At 37.7% G+C, this 27,903-nt stretch overlaps 1 protein-coding gene and 1 long non-coding RNA gene across 3 annotated transcripts; one reads left to right on the forward strand and one right to left on the reverse strand.

Moving 5' to 3' along the window:
* Positions 1-1,437: 1,437 nt before the first annotated feature.
* Positions 1,438-18,806, reverse strand: LOC113113948 (ligand of Numb protein X 2-like). 2 transcript variants are annotated; one of them, XM_026280546.1, is made up of 10 exons: positions 18,577-18,806; positions 13,259-13,812; positions 10,243-10,433; positions 9,194-9,390; positions 6,594-6,995; positions 6,307-6,441; positions 3,792-3,966; positions 3,465-3,708; positions 3,163-3,321; positions 1,438-2,475 (listed from the first exon to the last, which is right to left on the reverse strand). In XM_026280546.1, the coding sequence occupies exons 2-10, from the start codon at positions 13,651-13,653 to the stop codon at positions 2,340-2,342; spliced, it is 2,034 nt and encodes a 677-aa protein (XP_026136331.1). In that variant the 5' UTR covers positions 13,654-13,812; positions 18,577-18,806; the 3' UTR covers positions 1,438-2,339. The 2 variants fall into 2 exon arrangements, with proteins under 2 accessions (XP_026136331.1, XP_026136332.1); XM_026280547.1 differs by lacking the exon at positions 18,577-18,806 and adding an exon at positions 14,735-15,175.
* Positions 14,777-20,880, forward strand: LOC113113949 (uncharacterized). Its single transcript, XR_003293654.1, has 3 exons — positions 14,777-14,862; positions 20,483-20,578; positions 20,839-20,880. It is a non-coding gene; the product is annotated as an uncharacterized LOC113113949 (long non-coding RNA).
* The last annotated feature ends 7,023 nt before the right edge of the window (positions 20,881-27,903 follow it).

The raw sequence follows: 27,903 nt of genomic DNA on the forward strand, positions 1-27,903 counted from the left end.
TTCATTATAAATTTTTTACATATGGCCTTTCATTGTTTAACTTTATGTAACTTATGAGGTAAGCCGTTTAATTTGATAGTTTTTTTTTTGCATAGGTTTATTTTTTTTTTTTATAAGGCTTATTCACTTACTATGTGATTACTGTCTGTGTAATAGTACACATAAATACAGCCTTTAACTACTGCTTGATGTCATTGCTTTATACTATACGGTGACATTTGAAATCAAAAGTACACAAAAAGCTGTAGAAAGTAATCCTTAGAGTTTATAGTATTATATTAGCAATGGAAATAATTCAGATTAAATAGATACATGACATTTAAAGTTGTGATATTAATATTGATTGCTTTTTGGCAAAGATAGAAATGACCCGTTGGTTTTAACATTATGTAGAGCGGGGGTGAAAAGAGGGGAGTGTGAAGAACAAATGTAACTCAGCATGAATGATTCAGATACAAAAAGCTGCATTTAAGGTAGTTTGTCCATTTTCACTAGTGCTTTATGAATTTTAAGCTGCTTAGTATTCATTTAGCAACAGCTTACAGCAAACATAAATAATAATATTAATTTGACATGTTGAGCTTTATATGGCCTCTAGGGGGCAGGCTAAAACACAATGAAGAATGTGGAGCAAAAAAATATTTGGCCTATAATGATGTCTGGGATTGTCCTGGTACATGTCATCTGCATTTGGCATATGTACATTAGCTTTTAGTAACATATATATTTTTTACTCTGTTCTGAAATGTGTAATCTGAATTTGTCAGTGTTAAATCAACAAGATATCCTTTTGTGCCGCAGTTGGATTTTACATTCTCAGCAGGTGTTTGGTTATTACCTAACTTCAAATTCCAATACAACAAAGAATGCTTCACATCATTCATGTTTTTCTTTAACAGTTGGCAACCTATTGCATTAGTTTAGCCTGTCAGCAGGATTTAAAACCTTTTAATCCTTGGTTCATAGTTCAAGGCTGAAATTCAAACTGTGCAGGGCTGATTTACATCCTGCACAGGTCCCCTGTGTGACGGCACGTGGCCCGTTCGCCCTTCAAACTGCTCAGATGGTGTGATCCTCAACAGTGCAAAGCCGCAGATATTACCTGGGAATCCCACAGGGACTATAATGAACGATTTGGAAGGGGAGGGAAATATGTGGCTTTAGCATTGACTCTTGAGTAACAGAGAAAAGCACCACTAATCCAAACAAGGTTAAAATTTTGAAGCCACTGTTGTTCTGGCAGATGAGACTGAGATCTCTAACAGTGTAGATAATTATCAGCAGATTACATCCATATTTATAATCAATAAATCATTTTTTGGACATCTGTAAGAGTTATTACAATTTTTGAAAATACCTAATATAATCAATTACAACTATATTTTTCTACAGAACAGAAAAGTTAACAAAACGGGTTTACTGCTTAGAACAAGGATGTAATAAAATAAAACAAAAAAGTTTATTCTGTCATCATAACAACGCTTTTCACATTTGCTGTGCTTGTCCAAAAACCGAACATCATTAAAACTGGCTAAAATGCATTAAAAAGTAAAAGGGTTGAACATACAGATAATATAGGCAAATAAACATTCTACAGGTGATGAAAGGCCAAAGATAAAAATTGGCATTTTTGGTATACAAGCAATTAAGGCAGGTGTGGATCAGTGTTTGTACATATTCATATCCAAGGCACCCAATAGACACATTCTGAAAAATGTGTCAAACAAGCCAAGCTGTGGTTTAAAAAACAGCTCATACTATCACCTCAACAGCAACTACATAGTTTTACACTAGTGTAACTATTCTCAGAACATAAAACAGTGTAAAAAGTGTCATTAGAGAGGCCATCAGCATAAGAATGTGATGTGGTCCAACTCTAGGTAGTGTCAAAATAATTACTTATATTTATTACCTCCCTACTGACCACTTGATGTCAATCATAAACCTTCTAAAAGATTATTACTGGTTATATATGGAAACAAGAAGCTCCATTCTAAAATATACACCCAGGCAAGTGGCACGATAAATGATAAATAAACCTATTTTAAACAGGAATTCAAGCTTGTCCAGTGCCCTCAAGAGCAGTTCACACCTTTTCACCATTACAGCTATTCAAAGAGCAATGCACACTTGTGAAACACTAAATGCCTGTAGTGGATTAAATAATATCAACCTTTTGGCTTGCTTTTAAATCTTGGGTCAATGATTGTTAGCAGACTTCCTCAGCTTTTCCACCCTGTTCTTAAGAGAATAGACATCTCTTCTCCAATAACAGACTTGTGCATCAACTTGAAATCCAGTGGTGGATCCAGTAACAGTGATAGAGTTCAGGCTAGTCTTTAAACCAGGCTGCCAGGCCAGGAGACTACGGTCAATGTGACTTTGTTCTTCTGCAGTTTCAGCATTGGGATCAAGGAGGAGTTATTCATGCCAACTGTAGTGACTCCATTCACAGCCACGATCTCATCACCACACCTGCAGGAGAACAGGAGGGAGTCAATTAACAAAGCAGCTCCTTTTATAGAGGCAAATTCGCTGCACTCGAGAAAATGTTCATAATAGCTTGTCAGTGATGACAACTGGAGCACAACAATTAAAGGGATAGTTGACTCAAAAATGAAAATTCTGACATTCATGAAAATTATGGTTGAACCACTGCTGTCACATGGACTATTTTAACAATGTTCTTGCTACCTTTCTGGGCCTTGAACGTGGTGGTTGCATTTCTGTGTATGCAAAATCATAAAGCTCTCTGATTTCATAGAAAATATCTTAGACTGTGAAACAAGATGAGGAATTTTCATTTTTGGGAGAACTATCACTTAATGTCTTCTACATTACCATTCCAATGTTTTGTGGTCATGTTTTAAAAGATAATTTATTCCTGTGACGGTAAAGCAGAATTTTTTAGCATCATTACTCCAGTCTTCAGTGTCAACAATTCTTCCTCAAGAAACATTTCTTATATTTAAAACATTTTGTGATGCTTCATATTTTTGTGGAAACTGTGACTTTTTCTGTATTCTTGGATAAAGAGAAAATTTCAAAAGAACCTACTGCATCCTTGCTAAAAAGATTAATTAATTTCTATGAAAAACAACAAAACCTTACTGACCCCAAACTTTTGAATGGTAATGTTGTTAAAGAGGACTGAAGACTCACTTGAGGCGTCCATCAAAGTGAGCTGGTGTTCCAGGCACTATGGTTTTAATGAAGAAGGGCTGCTGGCCACGACTCTCCTCATATCCTCCCACGATACTGAAGCCCCAGCTCTCACAGTTGGTCTTCATCAACATAATATCACGACACCAGTGGATGTAACTAGGGATTAAATAGATGTGGTCAAATTATGAATTTTGATCAAGACTAAGCCCATACAACCATATATTTGCCCAAAAGTTACAGAAGAGGACATAAAATTTGAGTTTTGCTCTCAATAATCCATTTCCAAAAAAAAGAGGTACCTGGGCAGACCCAACCAGCGGGTCCAGAGAGGAGCCCAGTTAATGTCGTCCTCTTTGGGTCCCTCCAGTGTGTCCATGTCTTCTCTGGTGCTGGATTCTCCGTCCTGTTCCTCCTCCTCAGCAAAGGTTTGGATAACTCGCAGTGTTATTGTGTTCTGAGCGGCCTGAGTCTTTAGGATGGTCACCGCTTCATTGTATGTAAGATGGGTCAGGTCCATATCGTTTATACTCAGCAATACATCACCTGCAGCAGCCATTACGTCTACAGTTAACAAGCATTGCACATAATGCTTAGAGCATTTTATATGGAGACAAGAGGAGAATGACCTGTTTTGATGGTGCCGTCTCTATGTAGGCAGCCCACCGGCTGCACACTAGTGATGTAGATGGGCAAACGGCTGCGGCAGTCTCTCCCCCCCGCGATGGTGATGCCTAGAGAGTGTCGAGGCTCCTTCTTTAGACTCACTGTCTTCTCTTGACTGGAGAACCCAACAGGAGGCTCCTGGATCCAGATAATGTACATTAAATGACTTGCACAACACAAGTTTATTAAAAAAAATTTAAGTAACAGCAATTTTTCCAACAGCTGAATTAAGTTTCATGCACCTTTCAAATAGTCGTGTAAACACTGTAACACTGTAACTATGCCAGAAACTGGACTACCAGATCTAGATATTGCAATGGGATTGTAACATGGTTTTATCTACTATGCACAATAACTTTTTGAAATGTGTGCCGTGCTCACCAAATTTTTATTAATTTGATGAAAAATACAGTAAAACAGTAATATTGTAAAATAAAATTGTGAAATCGTATTTATTAGATAACTACTATACTATAATGTACTATATGCGTTTTCACATTTTTATTTCAACATTTGAAACTGTAATATATTCCCGTTTTTCTAATATGCTGATTTGAGGCTCAAGAAACATTTACTACTATTACCAATGTTGAAAACAGTTGCATTCTTTAATATTTCTGTAAAAGCCATGATATCTTTTAAATCATAACTTTATTTGAATTTCTTTTTTTCTGTAACAATGTAAAATGCAGACTACAGCTGGCCTTGCGTTGTGAGCCTGCTCTGAAAGACAGTTGATGCTTAATTCTTTAAATGTTAATGATGGTTAAAGTTGCGTTATGTATCCTCAAAAGACTGTACCTTAGCTATGCAAAAACTTACCGCAGACCCATTGTAACTGCATGCAAGTATGCTTAATATTTAGTAATTTTGTTTTGGAAAGTTCTGTATTTGGGGGATGGGTGAAAAGTGAAAGTTTAAGATGTGCCGGACTCCTGCGGTGAAAACATTTGTAAAAGCAAACATCCCAGATCCTGCTGCAAAGCAGGGTGAGCATGATTTGAACAAGTACAACATGTTCCTGGAACAACATCCTTGTTGATCCAGGAACATCATTCCAATCAACAAATCAAAACTGAAAGACAACTTTTAAGGAATGGTCAGTATAAGGCTTACAATCAGGAACAGGTGCTTCTACACCTTTAATAGGCAAGTTTAGTTTTTTTTTTTTGACAGTAATGTTTATCCAGGATCAGCAAAAGATGTTGATCCAGGAACATGTTTTACTTGGCAAAATCATGGTGACCGCAAAGCAGAGAGGTGCATTAATGTGAGTGGCCCTGATGAACTGCCATCATAACTCATAGATTGTGTCAAAACGCTCTCCTTTCAGCATCTTCTCCAGACCTCCAGAGGGGGAGGGGTGGCCCTTCCTTCCAGCGTGAGCTCAAGCTTCATCTCCGCAGGTGAAAGCTAACTGTCACCAGCTTTGATCCCCAGCTATAAACAAACACAGTGGCTGCAGCAGCTCAGAGAGCAGCACCCCGGCCTTTTGATCAGGGACGAGTCCCAGAGAGAGAGGGGGGTCTCTGCTTTCATCTCCCACTATCCAGCCTGTGTTTGCTGCCTCTGCCTTCAGCTGGTGAGGAAGTGTCACAAAAGCAGGGTGTGACTGGTCTCTGGGTGAAAAGTCACCTCTCGTGCACACATGTGCAGGCAGCACAATTACATGAAACATGGAACCAAGCTTTTGCCCACAAGTTGAACTATAATTACAAAACACTGTTCCTTTACTTTTTGATCCATTTACATGGCCAGGTAATGTATACAGTGCATTCAGAAAGTATTCAGACCAAACTCATTTTTTTACATTTTGTTATGTTGCAGCCTGATACTAAAATAGTTTAAATTCATTTTTTTTCTTGTTTTTCCACATAATAACAAAGTGAAAAATATATTTTAGAAATGTCTGTAAATTTATAAACTTAAATATTGCAACAACAATTGAAAAGTACCTTCCATTTCTCTTGATAATTGCTGAGATGTTATTAAATTGAACAAAAGTGACAATAAAAAGTCAAAACAAAAAGTCTATTGCTGAAAATGCTGTTCTTTGGGAAACATCCTTTTGGATGAAGAATCACCATTTCCAGCACAGCTATTTTCAGCACTGATAATAATAATAAAAGTTTCTTAAGCAGCAAATCAGCATATTAGAATGATTTCTGAAGAATCATGTGACACTGAAAACGGGAGTAATGGCTGCTGAAAATTCAGCTTTGCCATCACAAGAATAAATCACATTTTAAAATATATTACAATCAGAAACAGTTGTTGCTTTTACTGCCTTTTTAAATATTTAAAACAACAACAATATATATTTTTTTTATTTATATTATATATATATATTAATTGGGATTGGGAGTGAGCAAAAACTTGCATCACCCAAGTAAGCATAATGGTAGGCCACAGCTATGACTATTTGTGCCTTTAAAACTGTGAACATTATGATTAGGGCTTGGGAAGCACACTTTTTACCTTCATGTATTCAGATCGTCGCTTGAAGTATTGCGGTTCTTGGACCCTCCTGGCTCCTCTGCTCTGGCCCTCACCACCCTCCTCCGAGAGATCAGGAAGTCTCATCACAACGAAGTTCACACGCATTTCACATGCCTGCCATACACATAACAGAGCATAACAATCACTTACATTTACTATAAAACCTGAAAACTTAATCTAGTGTTTAAAAGTAAGAGATTGTATTAATAGTAGTTTGAGACATCCACTTTTTCTCTCTGAAGTGATTCTGTCTGTCTGTTCCGGACCTGTATGATCTGAGCTGCGCTCTCTGGGGTGCCATGTCTCAGGTCCTGTCCGTTGATGCCCAGCACTTTATCATTGTTCCTCAGTTTGCCATCTTTGGCAGCCAGACCCCCAGGCAGCAGGTCCAGGATGAAGACTCCTGGCTCCTCAGACTTACGGATGAGTTTGATGCCCAGTGGCTCAGAGCGCTCACGCTTTACCAGGGTGACCTGGATGATGGTGCCATGGTTCTGGTTAGGATTGGGTGATTGTGACGGTGGAGAAGCTGAGGATTGAGCAAGATGCTCAGGCCGGGGCTTGAAGCCCTTCTCCTGCATGACAGTTAGCCTGACGCGGGAACATGACTGCCGAAGCACAGCAACAGCACGACTGTGGGGGATGGATGCCAAACTGACATCATTCACCTGCAAAGATAATACCGTTAGGTTAAGGTTACAGTGTAATGCAATTAACTACATATCTTTTCTTCCATATTGTACCATTTAGCTAAGTGAAACAGATTATCAAAAAAAGAAAAAAAGACAGGGACTTGGTTCTGTCCACCATTTATTGTTTGGGTGGAGGCAGCTCTAAAGGGTTTATATGGATGAAATGATTGGAGAAATCTGGTAAACGCCACCAAAGAGAACATTAAACAAAATTTTTTTTTTTTTTTTAAATAAGTATGGATGAATCATTTACAACAAGTTAAATAAGATGCATTTATAAAATAGATAAAGGTTATTGTCAAATTACACCAAATTTACACCTAACACCTTTGAAGATCATTTGGAGAGTCATTTTGGTTCATTATGCATCATGTTTAAAAGCTAAAACAACACTACTATTTCTATTATTCAAATGATTTTAAAGACTTTAAGTCAATATTTGTACTTAGACTCAGTCCTTCATAAAGTGAAAGCATTGCCTTGATATCTGTTCATGTGGCAACTCAGGTTAATGTTTAACCTTTATTTAAGATCCAACCAGTATGCTTTGTTTTCTTTAAAGAACACCATGTTAAAAGATCCTAAAATAATGCTGTTATTTATGCTTCTGGACCCCAAAAAAGAGAGAAAAGCTTCCTGCCTGAGGCTTGGAACAACCCTTTGTGATAATCAATGCTGTGTTGAACCAGAAGGGGGAAAGAGAGATCCCATTTCAAGAAATAAGATATCTTAGCCATCCACAGATGTCTTTATAGGCCTTAGCTCAGAGAAACTCCGCTTGGGATATAGGTCAATCTAGGCTTGGCAGTTGAATTAATTCAGATTTCCATATATATGATCTCAGAGAAGACAAGCTGGAGGCATTCATTAAAACTCAAGGTTGAATTTGAATGTGAAGACAGTCGTGCTGGTTCGCTTTACTAAGGCACTGCATTCCAGGACGACCAGGAGCAGAAATCCTAGGAGAGCGTAGGATTGTGGGAACCAGAATGTAAATTTGCTCAACTGAACTGAATTGTAACTGAGAAGCACTACTGTGTAACTGAGCTTTTTAAAGGTGAATTCTGTGGTTTAGTACGAAGTTAAAATCTTTTACAAATAAAACAAACAATGTGCTTTTGTGAAGATTCATGTGAATAGTGTTACTCGCACAGGATGAAGACTGGACAAAGTGATTTAATTATGTATTTTGCTGTTTTGAAATGACATGATCCACTGTGTTTCAGTAAAAGGTGGTGCTCATACTCGCTAGCTGCCGCATCTGCAGATAACACTAGTATTGTTGTTTGACATGAAGAGAAAAATTAGATGGTGGAACACTTCTTATCGTGCTTTATGAGATTAAATAAAGATTCTGATCCTCTCATTATGACCAAAAATGCAAACAAGGTCTTAAGCCAAAGACCAAAAGACTTACAAAGGCAAAAAATGAGCATAAACATCAGTACAGCTTAAACAAGGTGGAAAGATTTGATGACTGAGACAGAGTTGCTTCTCTTTCGCTGGGACAGATAAAAGAATTAATTGCCGTGTAGTAGACCAGGCTCTAAAACTGACTAGATTCGTTTTAATAAAATCCTGATCCACATCGACAGATGGCAGTGCAAAATCTAACACCACTGTGGTATTGGTACTTAAAGTACACAAAGAACAGCAATGCTAACGTTAGCTAAAGAACTACTGAATGTCCCTTTTTCTGAAATCAGTCTTAAATGAATTTGAATTTTCTAATTTAACATGAGAATGACTCCCTTCTCCATCTTCCATTCTGGAACTACACAAACAAAACTATGAATCAGCTAAACATAACCAATTAGTGAAAACTTGTGCAAAGTGGGTCAGTTCTTTAGGACATGTATTGAACTAAACCTATTTCGATACATGTCCTATGACAGAATTTGTCTACTCAACTGAAAACTGCTACATTTTTAAATGGTCAATAATGGAAATTTCCTGACATTTGGGAAAGCAGGATCTTGTGACCTTTATCCAGGGATGTGATTGCAATGTGAAACACAATGACACTGGGGTGTGTACACTGACAACATGTGAACTAGATAGAAAAACAGATTCAGAGAGATAAAACCAGTGGAAAACATCTAATGGGTTCAAATCCATAGTGATTGACAACCTAAAAGAAACACAATAGCATGACTAGTTGAGATATGCCTCACCTCTAGAATATGATCCCCAGGAGCCAGCTTGCCATCCCGTGCAGCCAGTGAATCACGCACAATCTCCTGAATGACGATGTTGCCCAAGGGTGTGTCCTTCCCTCCTACTATACGCAATCCCAGATCCTCATCTGGATCCTCTTTAAGCAGCTCCACCACAGTCGCCTCTGCCACAAGACTGGACCTCAGAGAGGTGTCTGGAAACCCAAAAGACCATCAGGAACCTGATTTACAAATGCTTAAAATCTAAGTAGTTCAACATATGGCAGTAACATAAGCAGTTTGCTCGTGGCTGCTTTGGAATGAGTCATTTATCAAGGGGAAACACACATGTATGATGTAATATTCCCATGAGATATTGAGAGAGTTGCTAGGTGACTTTATGACTAACAGCATTTCCATTAATCCAGATGACAGGTCCAGACTACCCCCAGGTGTTTTAGAGCTCTAATCAGGAAAAAAGTTGATGTGAATCTCCATGAGTGTACATGTTCTCAGACAGTGACAATTGTTGCTTTTAATGCCATAATTTATTTTGATACAATATTAATAACATCCTGACACGCCTCGGGTATCTACTGCCAAAATTAAGGGCATCATGAAAAATTCCCTCTGTTTAGGTTAACCAAAAGTAAACACAGCTGCAAATCAATTTCCACAGCTTTTCACCGTCAGTGCTAAACTATTCTCACCTTTACTCCTGAGCTACCACAAATCAAAAACGTTACAACTGTAAATCACCCCCCCCCCCAAAAAAAAACACCAAGAATGTGCTTTATTTTTTTCTAAATCTAATCCTTATCAGGTGGTGTACAGTACACAAATAGATATTATACAAATATTATATATGTAAAGAGACTGCAAAATTTAATTTCTAAGCCATTACCAATAAACCAATAATTATTTTAACTTTAATTTTGAACATACTCCTGATTTTAATTAAATTTGGAATATCATAAATACTTTGATATGGATCTGCTAACGCTCATAGGGCTTTGTAATAATATTTGTTAGAAAGGGTACAAGAAAAACAGAAAGTCCTGCAATACCATCTTCACCCTCTTCAAAGGCCGGATTGACCAATCCAGGTTCTGAGGGTCCACTGAGTTGACATGTGCGTGTGATCGGGGTAGACTTGTCGTCAGCTAAATCTCCATCCGATTTGCTTCCCTTTAACTGGTTCCAGGAGGGTCTCTTTTTTCTCTCTGCCTCTTCCCTGAGTCGTCTGAATGCAAGACATCTGAGAAAGAGAGAATTACAGTACACAGAGTCAGAGAGAACTACTGCATCATTACTCAGTGGTCCGCTGTTAATTAACCTACAAGACATTCATTACCAGATGGCAGCAACAGTAACTAAAAATATCCTAAACATGCACCAGTGCTGACTACTGCTCTGGATCTTCCATATTCAGGAGTCAGCAGAAAACAGCAGCGAAAAACAAGTCAGTGCTTAATCGGTTCGGTGCAAAATTACATCGCATTTATTAAAGTTTGAACATACTCAGGGAGTGTGAATTCTCAGTACGGAAACAAGTGGAGCTATGCAGATGAAGATGCAAAGAGGCTTTTCTGCTGCATTGCAGGGATGGAGATGGTACAGGTAAAAAAACAAACCAAAAAAAATAACAACAAAAAAAACCCTTCCAAACAGCATAATCAGGTCTAGTCCGGGTTTCACCATGTCAACACCTCCCCCTCATCCCACAGCTGCTCTCTCTGTTTACATTGGGCTCTCCCTGACCACATGAACTATCAGCCAAAAAACCTTTAGACCACGCTTTACATCACAGAAGATAAGAATATGATAAAACCGCAGAAAGAAAACCCATGTAAGGGAGATGAACACTGAGGCACAGGGTCATTCTGTGCAGTGTTCCAATAGTTTATACAGTAGAGCAAAAACACCAAAGTCATGGGTTTTATTCCCTAGGGGATTTTCCTTTTTTGCATTCCATATCACCTATATCATATACTATGGGTTTGGATTCAGTGAATTAACCATTTAGTGATATATATTTTAGATTTTCTATATTTTATACTGAACTGTAAAAACTATACGTTTGTGCAACTAAACAATTGTGAGCAGGGTTAAACACTTAATACCGCTTAAAGGGGTCATATGATGCGATTTCAAGTTTTCCTTTCCCTTTGGAGTTTTACAAGCTATTGGTGTATAAAGAAGATCTGTAAAGTTGCAAAGACGAAAGTCTCAAATTCAAAGAGTTCTTCTTTATCAAAGTTAAGACTGCCACGCTCTCCTAAATTGGCTTGTTCTAACACGCCCCCACATCTACGTCAAGATGTGGGAAGATCTGCATAACACCGCCCATATGTTCACGCAAAGAAAGGAGGCGTAACTTTTATTCTCGCTGTTGCCACCGGCACCATGTTGTGGAGATGCTGTTTCACAGGGAACGGGGAAGTCGTGGCCTAATGGTTAGAGAGTCAGACTCCCAATCGAAAGGTTGTGAGTTCGAGTTCCGGGCTGGCAGGAATTGTGTGTGGGGTGAGTGCATGTACAGTTCTCTCTCCACCTTCAATACCATGACTTAGGTGCCCTTGAGCAAGGCATCGAACCCCCAACTGCTCCCCGGTCGCAGCAGCATAAATGGCTGCCCACTGCTCCGGGTGTGTGTTCACAGTGTGTGTGTGTGTTCACTGCTCTGTGTGTGTGCACTTCGGATGGGTTAAATGCAGAGCACAAATTCTGAGTATGGGTCACCATACTTGGCTGAATGTCACGTCACTTTCACTTTTCACTTTTCACTTTTCACTTTCATTGTGAAAGCGAAAATAAGTTGTTTACAAAATTACAAAAGAGGACACAACTAGAAATGTTCCAGAACAGTTTAACCCAAATATGTGTGCAATGCATTTTATGGAGGATGAGGACTGCTTCCTGTGAGAGTAGCCTACAACGTGATGTTTAATTAACTAATTTTGGGAGAAGCACATGCAGATAATCAATGTGGCCAATTCACTATCAATAACCGCTATCAACCACAACCACTATCAACATCCAGCCACCTCGAGAGAGAGAACCATACGCAGATATTCAACACGGCCAATTTGCCATTAGTAATCACATCCTCTGCCAAACCATGAGAGAGAACCACTAAAATGAATCATAGCAGCCTGACCTTCATTCTCTCTAGTCTTCCAGTGTCCCTCCACCAGCGACTCCTCACCGTCTAACCATTCTCGGGGGGAACACAACGCGGGCAGATGCGATACACAACGCAACGCAATGCATAATAAGACATTATAATCAGTATTTATGTCCCCACTGGATGCAACAAATGCCTCGTATGTAATGAGTTTTGTTTTTGTCTTGTCATGCTGACACAAGTCATCACGGTGTGGTGAGGGGCATAACATTTCCATCACACTCTTGAGGCATTCAGCCAATCACAACGCACTGGATAGCTGGCCAATCAGAGCACACCTTGCTTTTCAGAACGATAGGCTTTGTAAAAGTCGACGCTTTTCAGAAGGCGGAGCATACAGGAGAAACAATAATATACAGTATGTGGAATTTTTTTTTTTTTTTTACCTTAAACCGCATAAACATTTCATTACACCAAATACACAAAATAATGTTCTTTTAAGTAACATCATATGACCCCTTTAAAGCCTCTAATTAAACAGGCAAAAATTAAACACGTCAACTCCCATGTGTTCTTGGAAGAAGTGACGATGCTGAACTATCTGCACACATTTTATAGTAATCACTCATGTGATTCCTAAGTAACTCCATTATGTAAAAGAGAGTCCCCCTGTTCTTTCAGTGGTTGGTCATATGGTCCACTCATGTCTATTCTTTAATCCTGCTCAGCTCTCTCAAATCTCTCTGTTCACATGAAACCTGGATAAGTGGAATTCCCCAAATTTTTCAGCAGATTTCTTAATGGCTACATGTGCATATTTATCCACTGACTTCTCATAACTTATTTAATTTAATTTCTACAGAATGATATCTGCATTATCAATGTCTACATCTCTTCGACTTTATGCTGTGTTGCCCTAGTGATAGGTAAACATTTCCTTGGTGGCACGCACTAACCTGTTGTGAAGATGGGGCTGCAGCTCGCAGCGTTGCATGCTCTGCTGGCACTCACTGCGGAACGGGCACAGCACGGTCAGTTTGTCCAGCAGGTTGCGCACCAGCAGGCTGGAGGCACGGCATTGTTGTAGCTGAAGCCTCTGGCGGTCGACGGGACAGAAGTCCTGGTCATGCAGGAAGTTGCTGAGGCAGTGGAAGCAGTACGTGTGGCCACACGGCGTGTCCATGGGCTGCAACAGAGGCTGGAGGCAAATGTGGCACACCAGCTCGTCATCCACCTCATCCTGATATTCAAAAAGGTGACTGTCCCGACCATCATGACACTGTCCACATTCCTTACACACCCGCGCCCATGTTACACCGCCCGCTGGTGGAGACGCTTTGGGCTCAGCCATGACCTGAAGAAGTTAAGATGGACGTCTGCAGGGCTGGAGAGCTTTTGCCGCTTTCTCAGCTTGCAAACTCTACATCAGCTTCATCAGATGAGAAGCATTCAAATATTTCCAATCCAGAAAGAGAACAAGCTGCTAGACGCTTCATCTACACCCAACTTTCTGTTGGAAAAGAGAACAAAGAAAAACTGAAACTCACGTCAAGCATTCTTTTTTTGGCTCATGCCGGCTGGACAGGAAATGACATGGATCCACTTAACCACAACAATATGGGAAGAGGGCTGCAGCTGTATCCTTTCCATGAGGATACAGAACTTGGCTAACTATCACTGTTCAATTCATTAAACGGTTTAAGCTCTGTGAAATGACAGGAGGGCAGCAGTCAAAACTCACCTACTAAGGCGAACAAAGAGCAAGAATTTAAAAGAATAGTGTAGAAATTACAAGCTTGTTGTTATAACTTCATGCCCAATCAGTAATGGGCCATTTCCCTCTGTGAGCCACATAATCTCTGCTAAATCCCTCTACAATGAAACCTTGTGTAACGTAACCTTAAATACAATACATTCAAGATGTTATGTGGTGTGACTATTCGAAAACTCAAAAATATTTTATGAATAAATAATTTAATAATAATATTATGAAGTAATAATAACAAAAAAATGACTTTGAATAATATATTTTACTTGGGGAAAAAAGATGCAAATCTGTAGTCACATGTATTCAAAGTGTTAGCAATTACTTTTCAGTTGGTCAAACATAATATTTAAAATGTCAATACATAATGGAAATTTAGTGCATGTTTTAAAAATTTGATTCTTATTTTTATTTATTGTGGGTACTCATGTCAGTGACCCTCATAATAACACTATATATATATTTAAAAAATCTTGTTTAGAATACCATAAATAAATAATGCTAACACTAGATCAAAACTACTATTGATTTAATAAAATAAAAAATAAAAAAAAATAACACAATGCAATGACACAATTACAAACTGGCACTATAATGGATAAGCAAAACAAACACACCGTCTGCCATGAATGTGAGGTAATAAATCTCAATCATTATTCCAACCCACCTCAGATGCTGGCAGTGCAGTCAGACTCCCAGCAGCCACTGCATGAAAACAAGAAACTCAAGCCCAACAGCTGCGCTGGCCGCCTGCAGCCTGACTGAAACCAGAGCCCATCATCTCCACTCTACTAGGTACAGAGTGTGTTTGTGCGTGTGAGTGTGTGTATGCAAGGACATGCAGTTAAAGTAGACCTCAATAGACCGGAGAGAAGCGTTCAGAGTCCGGCTGTGTCGACCCAGGGGGAGGGGCTGAAAGAGTGAGTGTCTGTGTGTGTGTGTGTGTGTGACGAAGGACGAGGGGGAGTGTAGACTGCTGATGTGGTACTAGTGCAGGCAGAGCATTCTAAGAACCAAGCTCAACCTCTGGATATTACACAGTGAGTTATGCGTGTGTGTAGTCCGAGGTCAAGCAGGACATATTTCTCTCACTCACTGACTTCCTTCATATTCTACAGATAACTGAATGGACATAACCCAGCGAGTGCAATAATTAACACAAAAAATTATAACCACTAGGGGTAAATCAAGTGGAATTTATTTATCGCTGTAAAGCGGGAAAATAATCTAACATATAATATATATCAACGGTTTTCAAAGATTTAGTAACAATGTTAAACAATCTTTAGCTAATATCAAAATATACCATTTTAATACCGCACATTGTCACATTCTGATAAATTCACTTACAATATTTAAAATACCTGATGTTAAGTTTAAACACTGCTTTAGAAACAAAACATTATAGAATTTTCATGTCAGACATAACATGAAAATAACCTAGCAGAATTTTAATTACTGTAGAAAAATATTGACTGATGCTTGCCAGTGTAAAATGTATCACTTCAATTCTAGGGCGCAACTGTTGTGATATGAACTGAATAGACATGTGAGGGGTTTTTCGTAATGCGATATATCACGGCAATGAATATGTAATGAATAATCCACTTGGCAGAGGGAGCGACAATTTCCTCATTATCTTCCTTTTTTAATATGCTAATATATTAAAACTAATATCTATAAAATGTTTTAAAATATAAAATGTATACATTTTTTATGCCGGTGTCCATCAGCGAATTGCTACTTTAACACTGTTGCTGTAAGTTGAAACATTGGCAATAATGTAATATATACACCCCTAATTTTAAGCATAATTTTACCACCAACTGGTCAAAATGCACAACACAACTGTATGCTGCTTGAAAGGCGCATGTGCCGCTCTGATCTAAAGCACACATGAGAAGCACATGGGGGAACATGTGAGAGACTCGCTGAATGAACACACATTCACTCTCTGACAGCAGATGGCGCTAAACTGCAGAAAATGCTGCCCTTACACGGAAAACCCAATAAATAAAGCAGCTGCTACTTTCTACAACATATTTAAATAATTTTAAACAGTCATTCAGATTGTGTGCATTCGCTAGTGTTCATCATTGAGCATTTAGTTTTTTTTTTTTTTTTATGTTTACCAAGGCTGCTCTTGATTTGTGTAGTTTAGTAAGTAGGGCTGTCACTTTTGTGAAAAAATCATTTTCAATTTTTAAGACATAAGTGTTTATTGAATCGATTGTAAAATCGATTTTCCATGTCTAAAAAAAAGACATGGAATTCGCCTCATTCGCATATCTAGTTACAGGAGATTCTGAGTTATGAAAAGCACCATACCAAGCTGACAGTGACCGGCTTTTGTGGTGAAAAATTGGCAGTAATACCCCCACCTTGCGCAGCTGTACCTGAGTGTCCCAGGGAGCACGTTTTCTTTTTGAACAGTTGTTTGAAATGGATTGAATCATTATTTAAAATAATCTTGGAGATTTTTGAATTGCCTAAATCATAAATGCAGCTGGGTTGAAGCCTGCAGTGATGTTTTTCTTTAGTTATGGCAGCCATCCCCTCTGCATATATTTTTTTCGAGAATGTTGCACTCCTGTTGCTGTTATTCTGCACGAAACTGTATGCCAATAAATAAGAAATATTGCTGACTTGTGTGTTTCCTGCACTCTCTTTATGTTCGTCCGTTATTTGACGTTGAAAAAGGAAACGTCTTTTTTTTTAGACATGGAAAATCGATTTTACAATCGATTCAATGAACACTTACGTCTTAAAAATTGAAAATGATTTTTTCACAAAAGTGACAGCCCTACTTACTAAACTACACAAACTAAGAGCAGCCTTGATAAAAACTGAAGAAAAAAAAACCAATGCCCAGTGATGCATTTTGTTAAAATTCCTTCCCCACTAAAGCTGCGACCCTGGCTAAGATAGATGGACTCACCCCACAGCCTCATGGGAGTATCTTAAACAATGGATGGAGACAAGCAGGTTGTCAATCTCTCCTGTCCCGTAATGATAGTTTGTGAACCTTTCAAGGTTGAACTCCACTGCAAAACCTAAAGAAAGCTAAGTCCACATACCTCCACAATGTGTCATTGACCTGTTTGTATACTAAACAGTCACTGAACATTGATTGTTTCAAAGTCCATATAGTGTTTCCAGATGTTAGGATTACCAGGGTGCTGATGTCATAAATTAGCACTATTCCTGTCCACCGCCTACAGAACAAATGGCAAATCAAAGAAAACGTGAACACCCAGTCTGAAACATCTCACCTACCAAATTCTAGCAGGGGCCATGAATCATTCCCTCAGACACACAGTTGAAGAATGAATACATGGACCAATGGCACAGCCCCGACAGAATGACTAAGTTTGGAAAATATGAAAATAAACCCTGGAGTTTTTCTTTAGCGCCCTCCAATTCAATACAAACATGCAAGAAGCCTGATTAAACATTGTCTACTCTAACCATTAATACTTGCACTGCCTCTATTCAACATTTTCTTTCTTAAAGAGACAGTTCGCAAAAAACTGAAAACTGTTTCATCATTTACTCCCCCCACATCATTCCATACCTTTCTTTTTTTACTGTGGAACACAAAAGGAATAAGAAGACATAATTATAGGGAATGACAGCTTTAGTCACCATTCACTTTAACCTCTTCTGTATGCTTTCAACATCTTGTTTTGTGTTTTGCGTTAGAAGAAAGCCATACTATAGCTACAAGACTAGATGTAAAAAACCACAGAATTTTCATTTTTTTAATGAACTCATTTAATGTTACAACAAGTTTGAACAACATACTTTATCTTCCACGGGAATAAACAAGCTAGCTATCTAAATAATACACGCCACAAGCAAACAACCAGAAGAATGGGACACAAAACGTATGAATCATATTTGTTTACTTTTGGAAGTCTGTTGCAGTTGTATATTCTGAAAGGGAGACTCCACCTTCTCTAGGGAGTGACTTTAACCTTTTTATGAAGTCATACTCTAATAATATAAACAGCATGATATAAAAACATACAATATGTTTTAGGCTACTTTAATAACACAAATCATCACATATAAACTATTTAACTTTTCTAACCTTTTTAATTCGGTTTATATCTTCTGACCTACACGTTGAGACACACGAGAAAGAAGAAGCCATAAATCATTCATCAATCAGCTGACTGGTGATTCTGATGGTAACCTGGACAACCGAGTGACCTTGAATTACATGTTGGGCAAAGAAGCAATACAAATAACGCATGTGTTTCTTTGTTTAACTCAGCCTAATTACCTTTATCTTCACAACGTACCTAACCTGCTAAAAACACCTAATGTGTTCGAGGTGACCTGTTATGAAAGAAGCGGTTTAATGTTCGCTTTACTGTCCTTTTAACCTCTCTTTATTCACATTCATTGACGATTGGACAACAACAGTACTTTACAGAAGAAGTTAAAGTAAATATCGTTAGATTAGTGTGTTGTTAAGTAAGAAAAGACCGAAACTACTCTTACCTGTGCGGGTTTTCCGGAAGTAACGTTAATAAAATAAAGACGCGGTTGAAATATAAAACATAAACCGCCTTCGCTTCGGCTAAACTCCAAAATATTAGCGTCTCATCATTTCCTTTCCCATGTTTTAATAACTGGGCAACACGGCAGGTATTAATAAACCGTGGGCGAGGCAACCAGCACGAGTTTCAGACAAACGAGTCGGATCTGACGCTATCACAGGAAGTTTGCGCAGGTAGAGAACAGATTCACCTTTGGACTCAGCGCGTGGCGTGCGGGTGCGACGATGTGTAACGCGGGAAGAATACTGCATTTGTAAAATATAACTGTGAAGAAGGGATAATTTTTAAGTAATTAAATGTTTACAAAGCACAGTGAAGTTATTGCCCCCTGGGCTTCTTACACTGTGTGGGGTAAGTTGCCACAGTGCTAATAAACGGTATAAATAATTATGAAATACCAAGAAAATCATGCAACAGGAGGACAATATGGATAAGAAACCATATAAAATTATCAAATTTTTTTTTGGTAAATAATTTAAGATACAGTGTTGGGGCAGTGTGTGCCTACCAATCAATCAATATACAATTCAGAAACAAATATATAGCCTACAATAGGCCTACATTTTATAAACTTAGTAAATATGAAACACAAGAACTTGTAAACATACCCAATAGCAATAAGAATGTGACTTTACATTTATGACAAACTGCTGCAAAAAATGCTGAGAACGCAGCTCAGTTAAAAACTTTCTTCATTATTAGCCTATATTGTTGACACTTGTTTGAATGTTTTCCAATTAGTTTTATTGTTCTTGTTTTCTAAACTGTTATAACAAAAATGATAATGACATTTTTATTTTAATTATGTTTAAAATTAAATTTCCTAATATCCCTCTAATTCAAAAAAGTGTCTGACAACTATCCCCAGTCTCCCATGTACACAAAATCTCAATAGATTTATTTATGTGGCTTTGGTTAATCTGCAGGGCTATATTATTTGTCTTCTGTATGACTGTAGCTATGAATATTGTGCATTCTCCACATGTTTTGACAATAATGTTGTTTAGTGTCAGCAATTCATTAGCGCTGTGAGAATAGCTGAAATATGAACTCAGACAACACTTGTATGGGCATAATTCATTTTGGTATAATGCACTTGTCTAACTGTTAAGTGTCCTCATTTAAACAATTCATGTGAATAATTGTTTTATGGATGCATAATTAACATATTAATTGCAAAGACCTTTGCTATATTATATGAGTGTTTTTTATCAACTGACAATTCAGCTGAAGTATATATCAAATTAAACTTTTAATAATAACTATAATTTTAAGATAATAACTCTTATGTGTTAATTGTTCTCTTCTACTCTCTTCTACTAGTGAGGGCAAAAAAGTCTTCCTAAATGATGTCCAATAAAGTAATAATTCTTTGTTTGTGATCCTGCCTGTTAAAGCTTTTTGACACGTGAACAGTGTCAGCTTCTACCCCCTGCAGGATGCAAGGGAAGTCTCCCCTCATAAAACCTCTGCACTTAGGCTTGTTCCCCCTTTGATTTATACCCCTGTAAGTCCAGAGCAGGCAAAGACTATTGCAGATCAAACCAATCACTGTTCTTTGTTTCATAAGGTTGTCCATCCGTCAAAATACTATACTAAGTAGTGTCCATTAGAAATTACACAGTCATTAGAAAAGAATCAAGGTCAAACCTACAGGCATTATGACAAGCAAAAGCTGGTTTTGCAGTGAATTATGCAAATTATTTTTATGTTTGTCACTGTTACTAAATGTTGTTGTGTGAGCATGTACACTTGTCCAGCAACAATACACAGAGTGATACACAAACATCACATAAGGTAAAATGATTTAACAAAAGCAAACTAAATAAAATATTTTTCTTATGCAGGGATCAGCTGTGCGAGTGCCACATTTTTGCAGCTGTCCCCAGATGTTTACACTCACGATGGATGACTGACAGTGAAAGCTTGTCATCGCGGCTGTGGTAAGTTATGTAACTTGTAGAATAAATAATATATGTTTTAAATCCTTCAATGTACACTCTTTATTTATAAACTGATTGCCATTTATAACCATAGTGAGGTCTGATAATGGTACAATATTTCAAATGTATCAATACATCACAATACAATACATCAAATGTGAATACAACAGAAATTCATTTTCCTGCATTAGTATAGCCACTGTATTCTAAAACATTCCAGTTGTGACCCTGGCTGTTGACGGGAATGTCTGTGTTTTTAGACACAGTCAACGTGAAAGGAAACGAAAGACAACAATGGCAACAATGAGTAAAAGACTGACCCTTTTGCTGAATCAGTCCTATTGGCTCCTCTGTTTGAGCACAACTCCCTCAAAAAAAAGAACCTGTTTGTCTTTCCTGGGATCGGTAAACATCCTCAACACAAACAGAAGAAAGTCACACCACCAGGCCAGCTGCGCTCTCACTGTATGTGTCTATAGATGTCTGTAGGAGGGAACTGATAATGAAGGTTCCTATGTCTTTGTCGTTAAGCCATGAACAGAAATTAGACTTAATTCTTAAGACTGAAATCTTAATATAAAGAATTTATTTTGTTTATACGTTTTCCAAACTTCTTGTCATGGTCAATCCACCATTGATTTGATTCATCCATCCATTAATTTCCCAATCGACCTGGGTGAATGGTCCTGAATAAATATTTATTTTATTTTATTTTATTTTACTTTATTCAACTATTATATTACAGACTGCTTGTCCTGGATGGATGACCATTTCATTTCATTTGATTTTATTAGATTTTTACAATTATATTTATTGTATTTCATTCACCCATTAATTTCCAGACTGCTTGTCCTTCATGGATGACCATTTTATTTTATTTTATTGATTTGATTCGACTTATCTGATGGCCAGTCCATAGTTGATTTTATTTTAATTTCAAACTTTTTTATTAACACAAAGCAAGTTTTTCTTAAGTTTTACATGTGTGTATTGCAAAAGTGCATTGTCATTAAAGAAATGTCTTTGCTAGATTATTTAATTATCACTTTCCCCCCATTATATAATGAATACCAGCCAATATTCATACCAGCCAATACACATAATTACCTATACACATGTGTATATATGTATATATATATATATATATATACATACATATATATATACATATATGTATACATATATATGCACAGTTACAGACCTGGTGCAGGTGCAGTGAATATTACAGCTCTGTTGCTAGGAGGACCAATGAAAGCACATTAACTCCACAGGCAGTTCCCCACATCTTATTCAACACCCAGCCCCCTCCTCCCTCAGCCAGACAGTCAGGCATCTGTTTCAGGCTGCAGCTTGCACCCCAGCCTTCGGGGTCTGTCTGGCATCCACATGCAGGCCCTAAATCAGGGCCTAGGGAGCACACAGACACAGCCCACCCCCGCTACGCCTTACTTTGACATTCGAGTGTCACTTTAACTATCTTCAGCCCTCAAATTAGAAAAATGTATTTAAAATCTTTGATTCTGTGTTTTGGTGAAGCAAGCTCTTACTTATACCCTTAAGTTCTGTGAAAGTTAATTTTGTTAAAAAGTTAGATTATTTCCATTAGGTAAATGGAAACATGATCTACAGTGTTTCAAGTCATAAATAATTCTCTCTACTCATCCATAACATATCTAATATAAATCTAAAGTACTTCGCTCAGTAAGGCAAGTGTGCTTTGTTAACTTTTCACTCCACTTCTCTCCAAAGCGAAATGGCTAATTGCCCATCTGCCATTCCTCTTGTAGCTATCTGGTTTTCTTTGCAGACATTACCTCTGGGGCTGTGTTTACTTGTTTGTACCTGTCATGCGGGCCTGCTTGTCCACCCAGCATGCCACTTGGTTACATCTTATCAGTTTCTTAAAGATCAAAGACCCATGGTGATCTTTATCAGCCGATATACCTCCCCTCCTTCTTCACTCCACCTCCATCAAAGTACCAAAACTGTGTATACCATGCCTTTAAGCACTTTAGCCTTTCCTTTTCTTATCAACAGAAAAGGGGTTTCATTCTTCACAGTCCAATAAGGCCTTGGAACAAGAGAAAGAGACCAGACTGACCTGTGTCTTCACAGTTACATAGAAGAGCCCATTAGGGTTAACAGGGGGGTTAATTCAACATTGTAAGTCTGAGCACATTATCTAAACTCTCAGTCACTCTGTGAAGTGATTCATGTAATGTATTGTTTATTATGCTATACATTTTTTGATCTATATCCTTAGCTGGTTTTCAGCCAATCTTGTATAATTTTTCCTACCATTAAAAATTCAGCTGAATAGAGCCCCTAGTTAGGTCCTTAAGTGTATTTCAAAGTCAACCTAACTGAACATCTATGCATTTATGGATGTGCAGACTGCACAGATAGTCTAGGGGTAAGTTACCAAAGTCACGACCTTGCCCTGACCTGGGTTAAGGAAGTGGTCATGGAGCTCTGGACAAAGCTGTGGAGGAGAGAGACTGAGAGGACAGGCGGTCGTGCCTGAACAATAGCCGCCGCACATTCAGCCTGGGAGTTACACAAAGACCAGAGCTGCCCCCTTCACCCTAGTCACACCTCACCATAGAGCGGGCATTTCACACTCCTCTGTGAACAGCCATTCAATCAAACTACTGTTTAACTTGTTTTTGGGGTCTAGCTTTTTAAAATTGTGACATCATCTGTGTTGAATCTTGTCTGCTGTGAAAAATGGTTTCTTATAATGGCCTATATTATGTTTTGTTGTTTTAATTATGACGAAAGTAGGCTTTGATTCAAATTTAAGTATCCAGATGTAGTCAAGAAAAGAAAATAACATTAACCATTAATTAAAGACATTTTAGATGATGTTTAATGTGAAGGCATTAGATGAGTGCAGTATTAATAGGTTCTGTAAGATTTATTTGACCAGGAAATATGGTAAAAATAGCTAAATATTATTTCAATTTAAAATAACAGTTTTCAGTTTGAATATATTATATAATGTAATTTATCCCTGCTAAACTTTTTTTTTCTTCCTTGTCACATGTTCCTTCAGAAATAATTATAACTTGCTGATTTGCTGCTCGAAAAACGGTTGTGCTGCTTAGTATGTAATTTTTTATAATATTTAATATTATATTTTTTAGTTTTTCAAAATAACACCATTTATCTAAATATTTTTTAATATTTGAAAAACCTTTTTACATATCTTAATGACCTTAAACTTTTGAATGGTAGTGTATGGTCAGAAAGAGAGAAAAAAGTACTAGATTACAGACTATTATGGTACCTGATGGCCTTGGAAGTACCATCAAGTACCATGGAATTTGAGCACCAAGGTATATTACAATGTACCACAGTATTACCATGTGATACAAAAAATATATAATAATGAAATTGTTGTTTTATTATTTATCTACCGGATACTGGATACATAAGTCCCACTAGGACCACAGAGAGGCCCATATAACCACCAGACCCTGGCACAGGTCACAGCCATGCGCAGAAGATGCTCATGGTTTCATGGGGCTGACTGCTCAGTAGGGAGTCGGAGGCCCTAAAAGATTCTTTGTCTGAATCGAGTGCCCTACAGCAAGACCTAAAAGGAGGACTCTATAAGCCCCCCCTCCTTGTTACTCAATGGACTACTCCTCCCCATTACCTGTCCCGGCTCTGGATCAAGGTGTGGGGGCTGCATATCAAACAGTCTCGGGCCTTTGATGTTCAGAGAAACACAAACACTGATCTGACCGAGTCGTAACAGCTTATTTGTCCCCTTTAGTCATTCATAGCCTCCTTGTTGAATGTCTAAGCCTTCAAAGGTCTGGCTTACAGTAGCCATGCTGGCTTTGAGAGGCCTGTGACCCACTATCGAGGGTCTGGAAGAAGGCCATCTGGCTTCCTGCTAGATTTGATATTGATTTATTGGTTGAACATGTGAAGATAGGAGGACCAGCTGCTAGGAACACAGGTCTATCTAGCCTCTATAACTAAATGGCTCTCATGAAATCTTCTCAGTGCTCATAGTAATGAGGAAATGTTAACACTGACCTAAATTGCCTATAACAAGGATTCCCAAACTTTTTGTCAGCTGAACTCCTTTGCATTCCCCCTCAAATTTAAAAATAATATTTATTTATTTATTTATTCAAATTTAACACATTTGCATGTTCAAAGTTCTCTGTTGTCGGATAACAGTCACATGACTTGTAATTATACAAGTAGTTATATATAATAGTTATTTTATTTAAATATATTATTTCAGTTATTTTATTAAAACGTATTATATATATAATACAAAATATATATAAAAGCCAACTAGAAAAGATGCGTTTTATGACATAACTTAAAAAAATGTATTTAACACACACACACACATACATACACACATTTGATAGTAAATGGTAGATGTATTTAGTATGTCAGCAGATGAATAAAACATTATTACGTTTCATATTTATGTTTATTATAGTATGTTTATTATATATATTATTTTAATACAGTATTGCAGTGTTTATAGTATATATTATACTACATCACTAAAAAATATTACAAAATATGTTACAAAAAATATTATATATATAAAATATGCCCTTTCTGTGCAATGGAATAGTCAACTATCTGCATTATTACCAGGTGAAGGGTGTCAGATCAGAGTTTTCTTCCAGATTATCTCCACATCCCCCTATCTTTCCCCCTTCCCACCTGGCAGTGGTTGTGTTCTTGATAATGAGCTGAGAACTTTATTGCTCTTGTCTCTGGCCTGGCAGCAGTCTGCAAGAGGAGGCCTGTCTCCAGAAGCACTGACTGTCAAAGAGCGCCCTCCTTTGACACTTTACATTCACAACAGCTTATATCATTTGAGGGTTGTGAAGGACCTCCAAATAGTAGTTTACATTGGCTTTACATATTCTATCGCAAAGAACTTTTAATCATCATTTGTGAGCGGAAACTTTTATAAAGAGGACGAGAAAGAGAATCTAGTTCAGAAAGTATTGCACGCGTCAGTCTCTCTTCCTCCAGCACTCCATTTCAAATCCAGGGATCAAGGGCAGACTTGTGCATGGTATACAGTGAACAACAAAAGCTGCCCCCCCTGCTCACAGCCCCCTAAAGTAGAGAGAAGAGCAAGACAAAGGAGCTCTGCAAATTCCCGGGTTAATAAGTCCAGGACACAGAGTAAATGTGGGAGTCAGGAAGGGCACTGTGTGAATTTTTGTAAGAGGAGGAGGAAATCAGTGCCCTATCTACTTTGGTAGATGCAGATCACAGAGGATGACTAACAGTAAATAAACAAAGGTGAGAACATGATTGAGAGACACATTAAAGGGGCCCGAGAATATATTTTCTCTCGGTAGCACACAATGTGTCCGTCTTGTCAAGTGGCTCGTCCATTAATTGATAAGATGCAGCACATGCGCACACTTCACACCTGATCTTTCATAAGTATCACTCCATTATCTTGTAATTGGAGCCACATACAAAGTCCTTCTTGTCACATACAAAGGAAGTGCTGGGATTTTACTGCTGCTGAGGGCTGAAAATTCACTCATTATCACTGTGGTCAGATTCCAGTGACAGTCCACATGACTGTAAATATTCAATGTGTAAATATAGTAACTCCCAGAGGAGGCTGTTTACTGTTTCACGGTCTATGCTGCATTATGACTTAAACCTGGGTTTACTTGAGTGGTATGACTATCAGATGTTGAATAATCCCTCAATATGCAATGATAAAATGTTTCCTGCACTGCTCTAAGTTATACCAGCCCCCCAGTGCAATGCTGTGGCTCTTTTGAACAGACTGTCATTTCCTTCTCGAGGCACTGTTATTCCAGTAGCCTTTGTGAAAAAGCCAAGTGGCCTGGATACAGACAGGAGGTGGGATCTTCACAGGCAGCTGAGGTTGTCGACTCAGCAGGGGAGGGAGGCGCACATCGCAGGGGGATACAGGCTGAAAACAAACACTGGCCCTTACAGGAAAGGAACTACAAGACCCTGCTGGGAAATTAGGGGGACTCATGTGCTCATTTTCATACATAGGGCAACATGCTACAATGTGGCATCCTTTATTGCGTTTGTTGTTCATGAAGGGTTTGAAGATTTGACTGGCATTGAGCAGTCGTTTACACAACTAACAGTTTGGTGGATCAGAAAACACTGACACAACAGAACACCCACAAAACCAGTGTCTGCTCTGAAGATAAAACCTGACCCCCTTTTACATGTATTTTACTAAATACTTGCTCTAAGTTCTAAAATGAAGCCATAAGCTTGATGAACAGGATGAGTTCCCCACTGAACTGATACTGATGCATTTGTCAGATTCGACATTAAATACAACCACCATTAAATAATAAAACAATGCTTCTAATTTTATATACTACGAATTGCTGTGCTAATAATTGTGAGGTTATGAATGCACTGAAATAATTACAACATATTAATAACCTAAACAAACTGAAATTATAAAGACGTTCCACATATTTTCCCTTGGTAATATCAATAATACTTTACACACATCACTTCGTCATAGCAAAGGTTAACAGCATATTTCATTTGAAATACATGTAATACTGGTTTTGAGTGAAGACTGCCATCTGCTGGCTGTCTGACCAGCAGACTGTGGATCATCAGAAGACACTGCTTGACAATTAATTTTGTCTATTTGTTGATTATATAGAAAGTGCCTATCTGTCAAAATCTTAAGAAAAGCAAAGTATACAATTAAGAAAAGCAATACTTGCATGCAAGGAAAACTACTACTAGAGTCGTCATTGTCGCATTATTCTTCAGAAATTCTAAAATGCTGTTGAAAACTGAATAATATTATGTGAAAATTGTAATCATGTAATATTCTATGTGAAGAACTGTGTGAGTTAATTTTCCCCATTCAACATACATGTTATAAGTATAATGTGACTTGTAATGTTACTGCACTCTTGTTAAAACTTTCATCTCATTATATTTTTATTAATTATTTAAGCATGCATTTTTATATTAAACTGTATATTTAATATATATACATAGCTGATTCAATATTTGTAATACTGTATTCTATTATTTTGTTCAACTTCAATTGAAAAATTAAAGATTCAGCAAAAAGATTCAACATAACTTGATTTCATGATTTTGGGCCAAGACTGTCATCTGCAGGTCATTTACTGCTACATTTCTATTGCTCAGATTTATTTAGAATATACTGTTCATAATGTACATTCATCTAACTATATTATACTATTATATAGGCATACAGTATCTTTATCGAACAGATAATAGATAGATAATACATTGCGTGAACAAACACAAAATATGATGCAAAAATT

This window comes from Carassius auratus, chromosome 14, assembly GCF_003368295.1.
Source record: "Carassius auratus strain Wakin chromosome 14, ASM336829v1, whole genome shotgun sequence".
NCBI lineage: Eukaryota > Metazoa > Chordata > Actinopteri > Cypriniformes > Cyprinidae > Carassius > Carassius auratus.

Bases quoted from the DNA above. Each gene is read 5' to 3' on its own strand.
- LOC113113948 (XM_026280546.1), bottom strand. From the start codon at position 13,653: ATGGCTGAGCCCAAAGCGTCTCCACCAGCGGGCGGTGTAACATGGGCG. The intron at 3,709-3,791 runs GTCATTCTCCTC...TGGCTGCTGCAG, and splicing joins AGACGGCACCATCAAAACAG to GTGATGTATTGCTGAGTATA. The intron at 3,322-3,464 runs GTACCTCTTTTT...TTTAATCCCTAG, and splicing joins CGCTGGTTGGGTCTGCCCAG to TTACATCCACTGGTGTCGTG.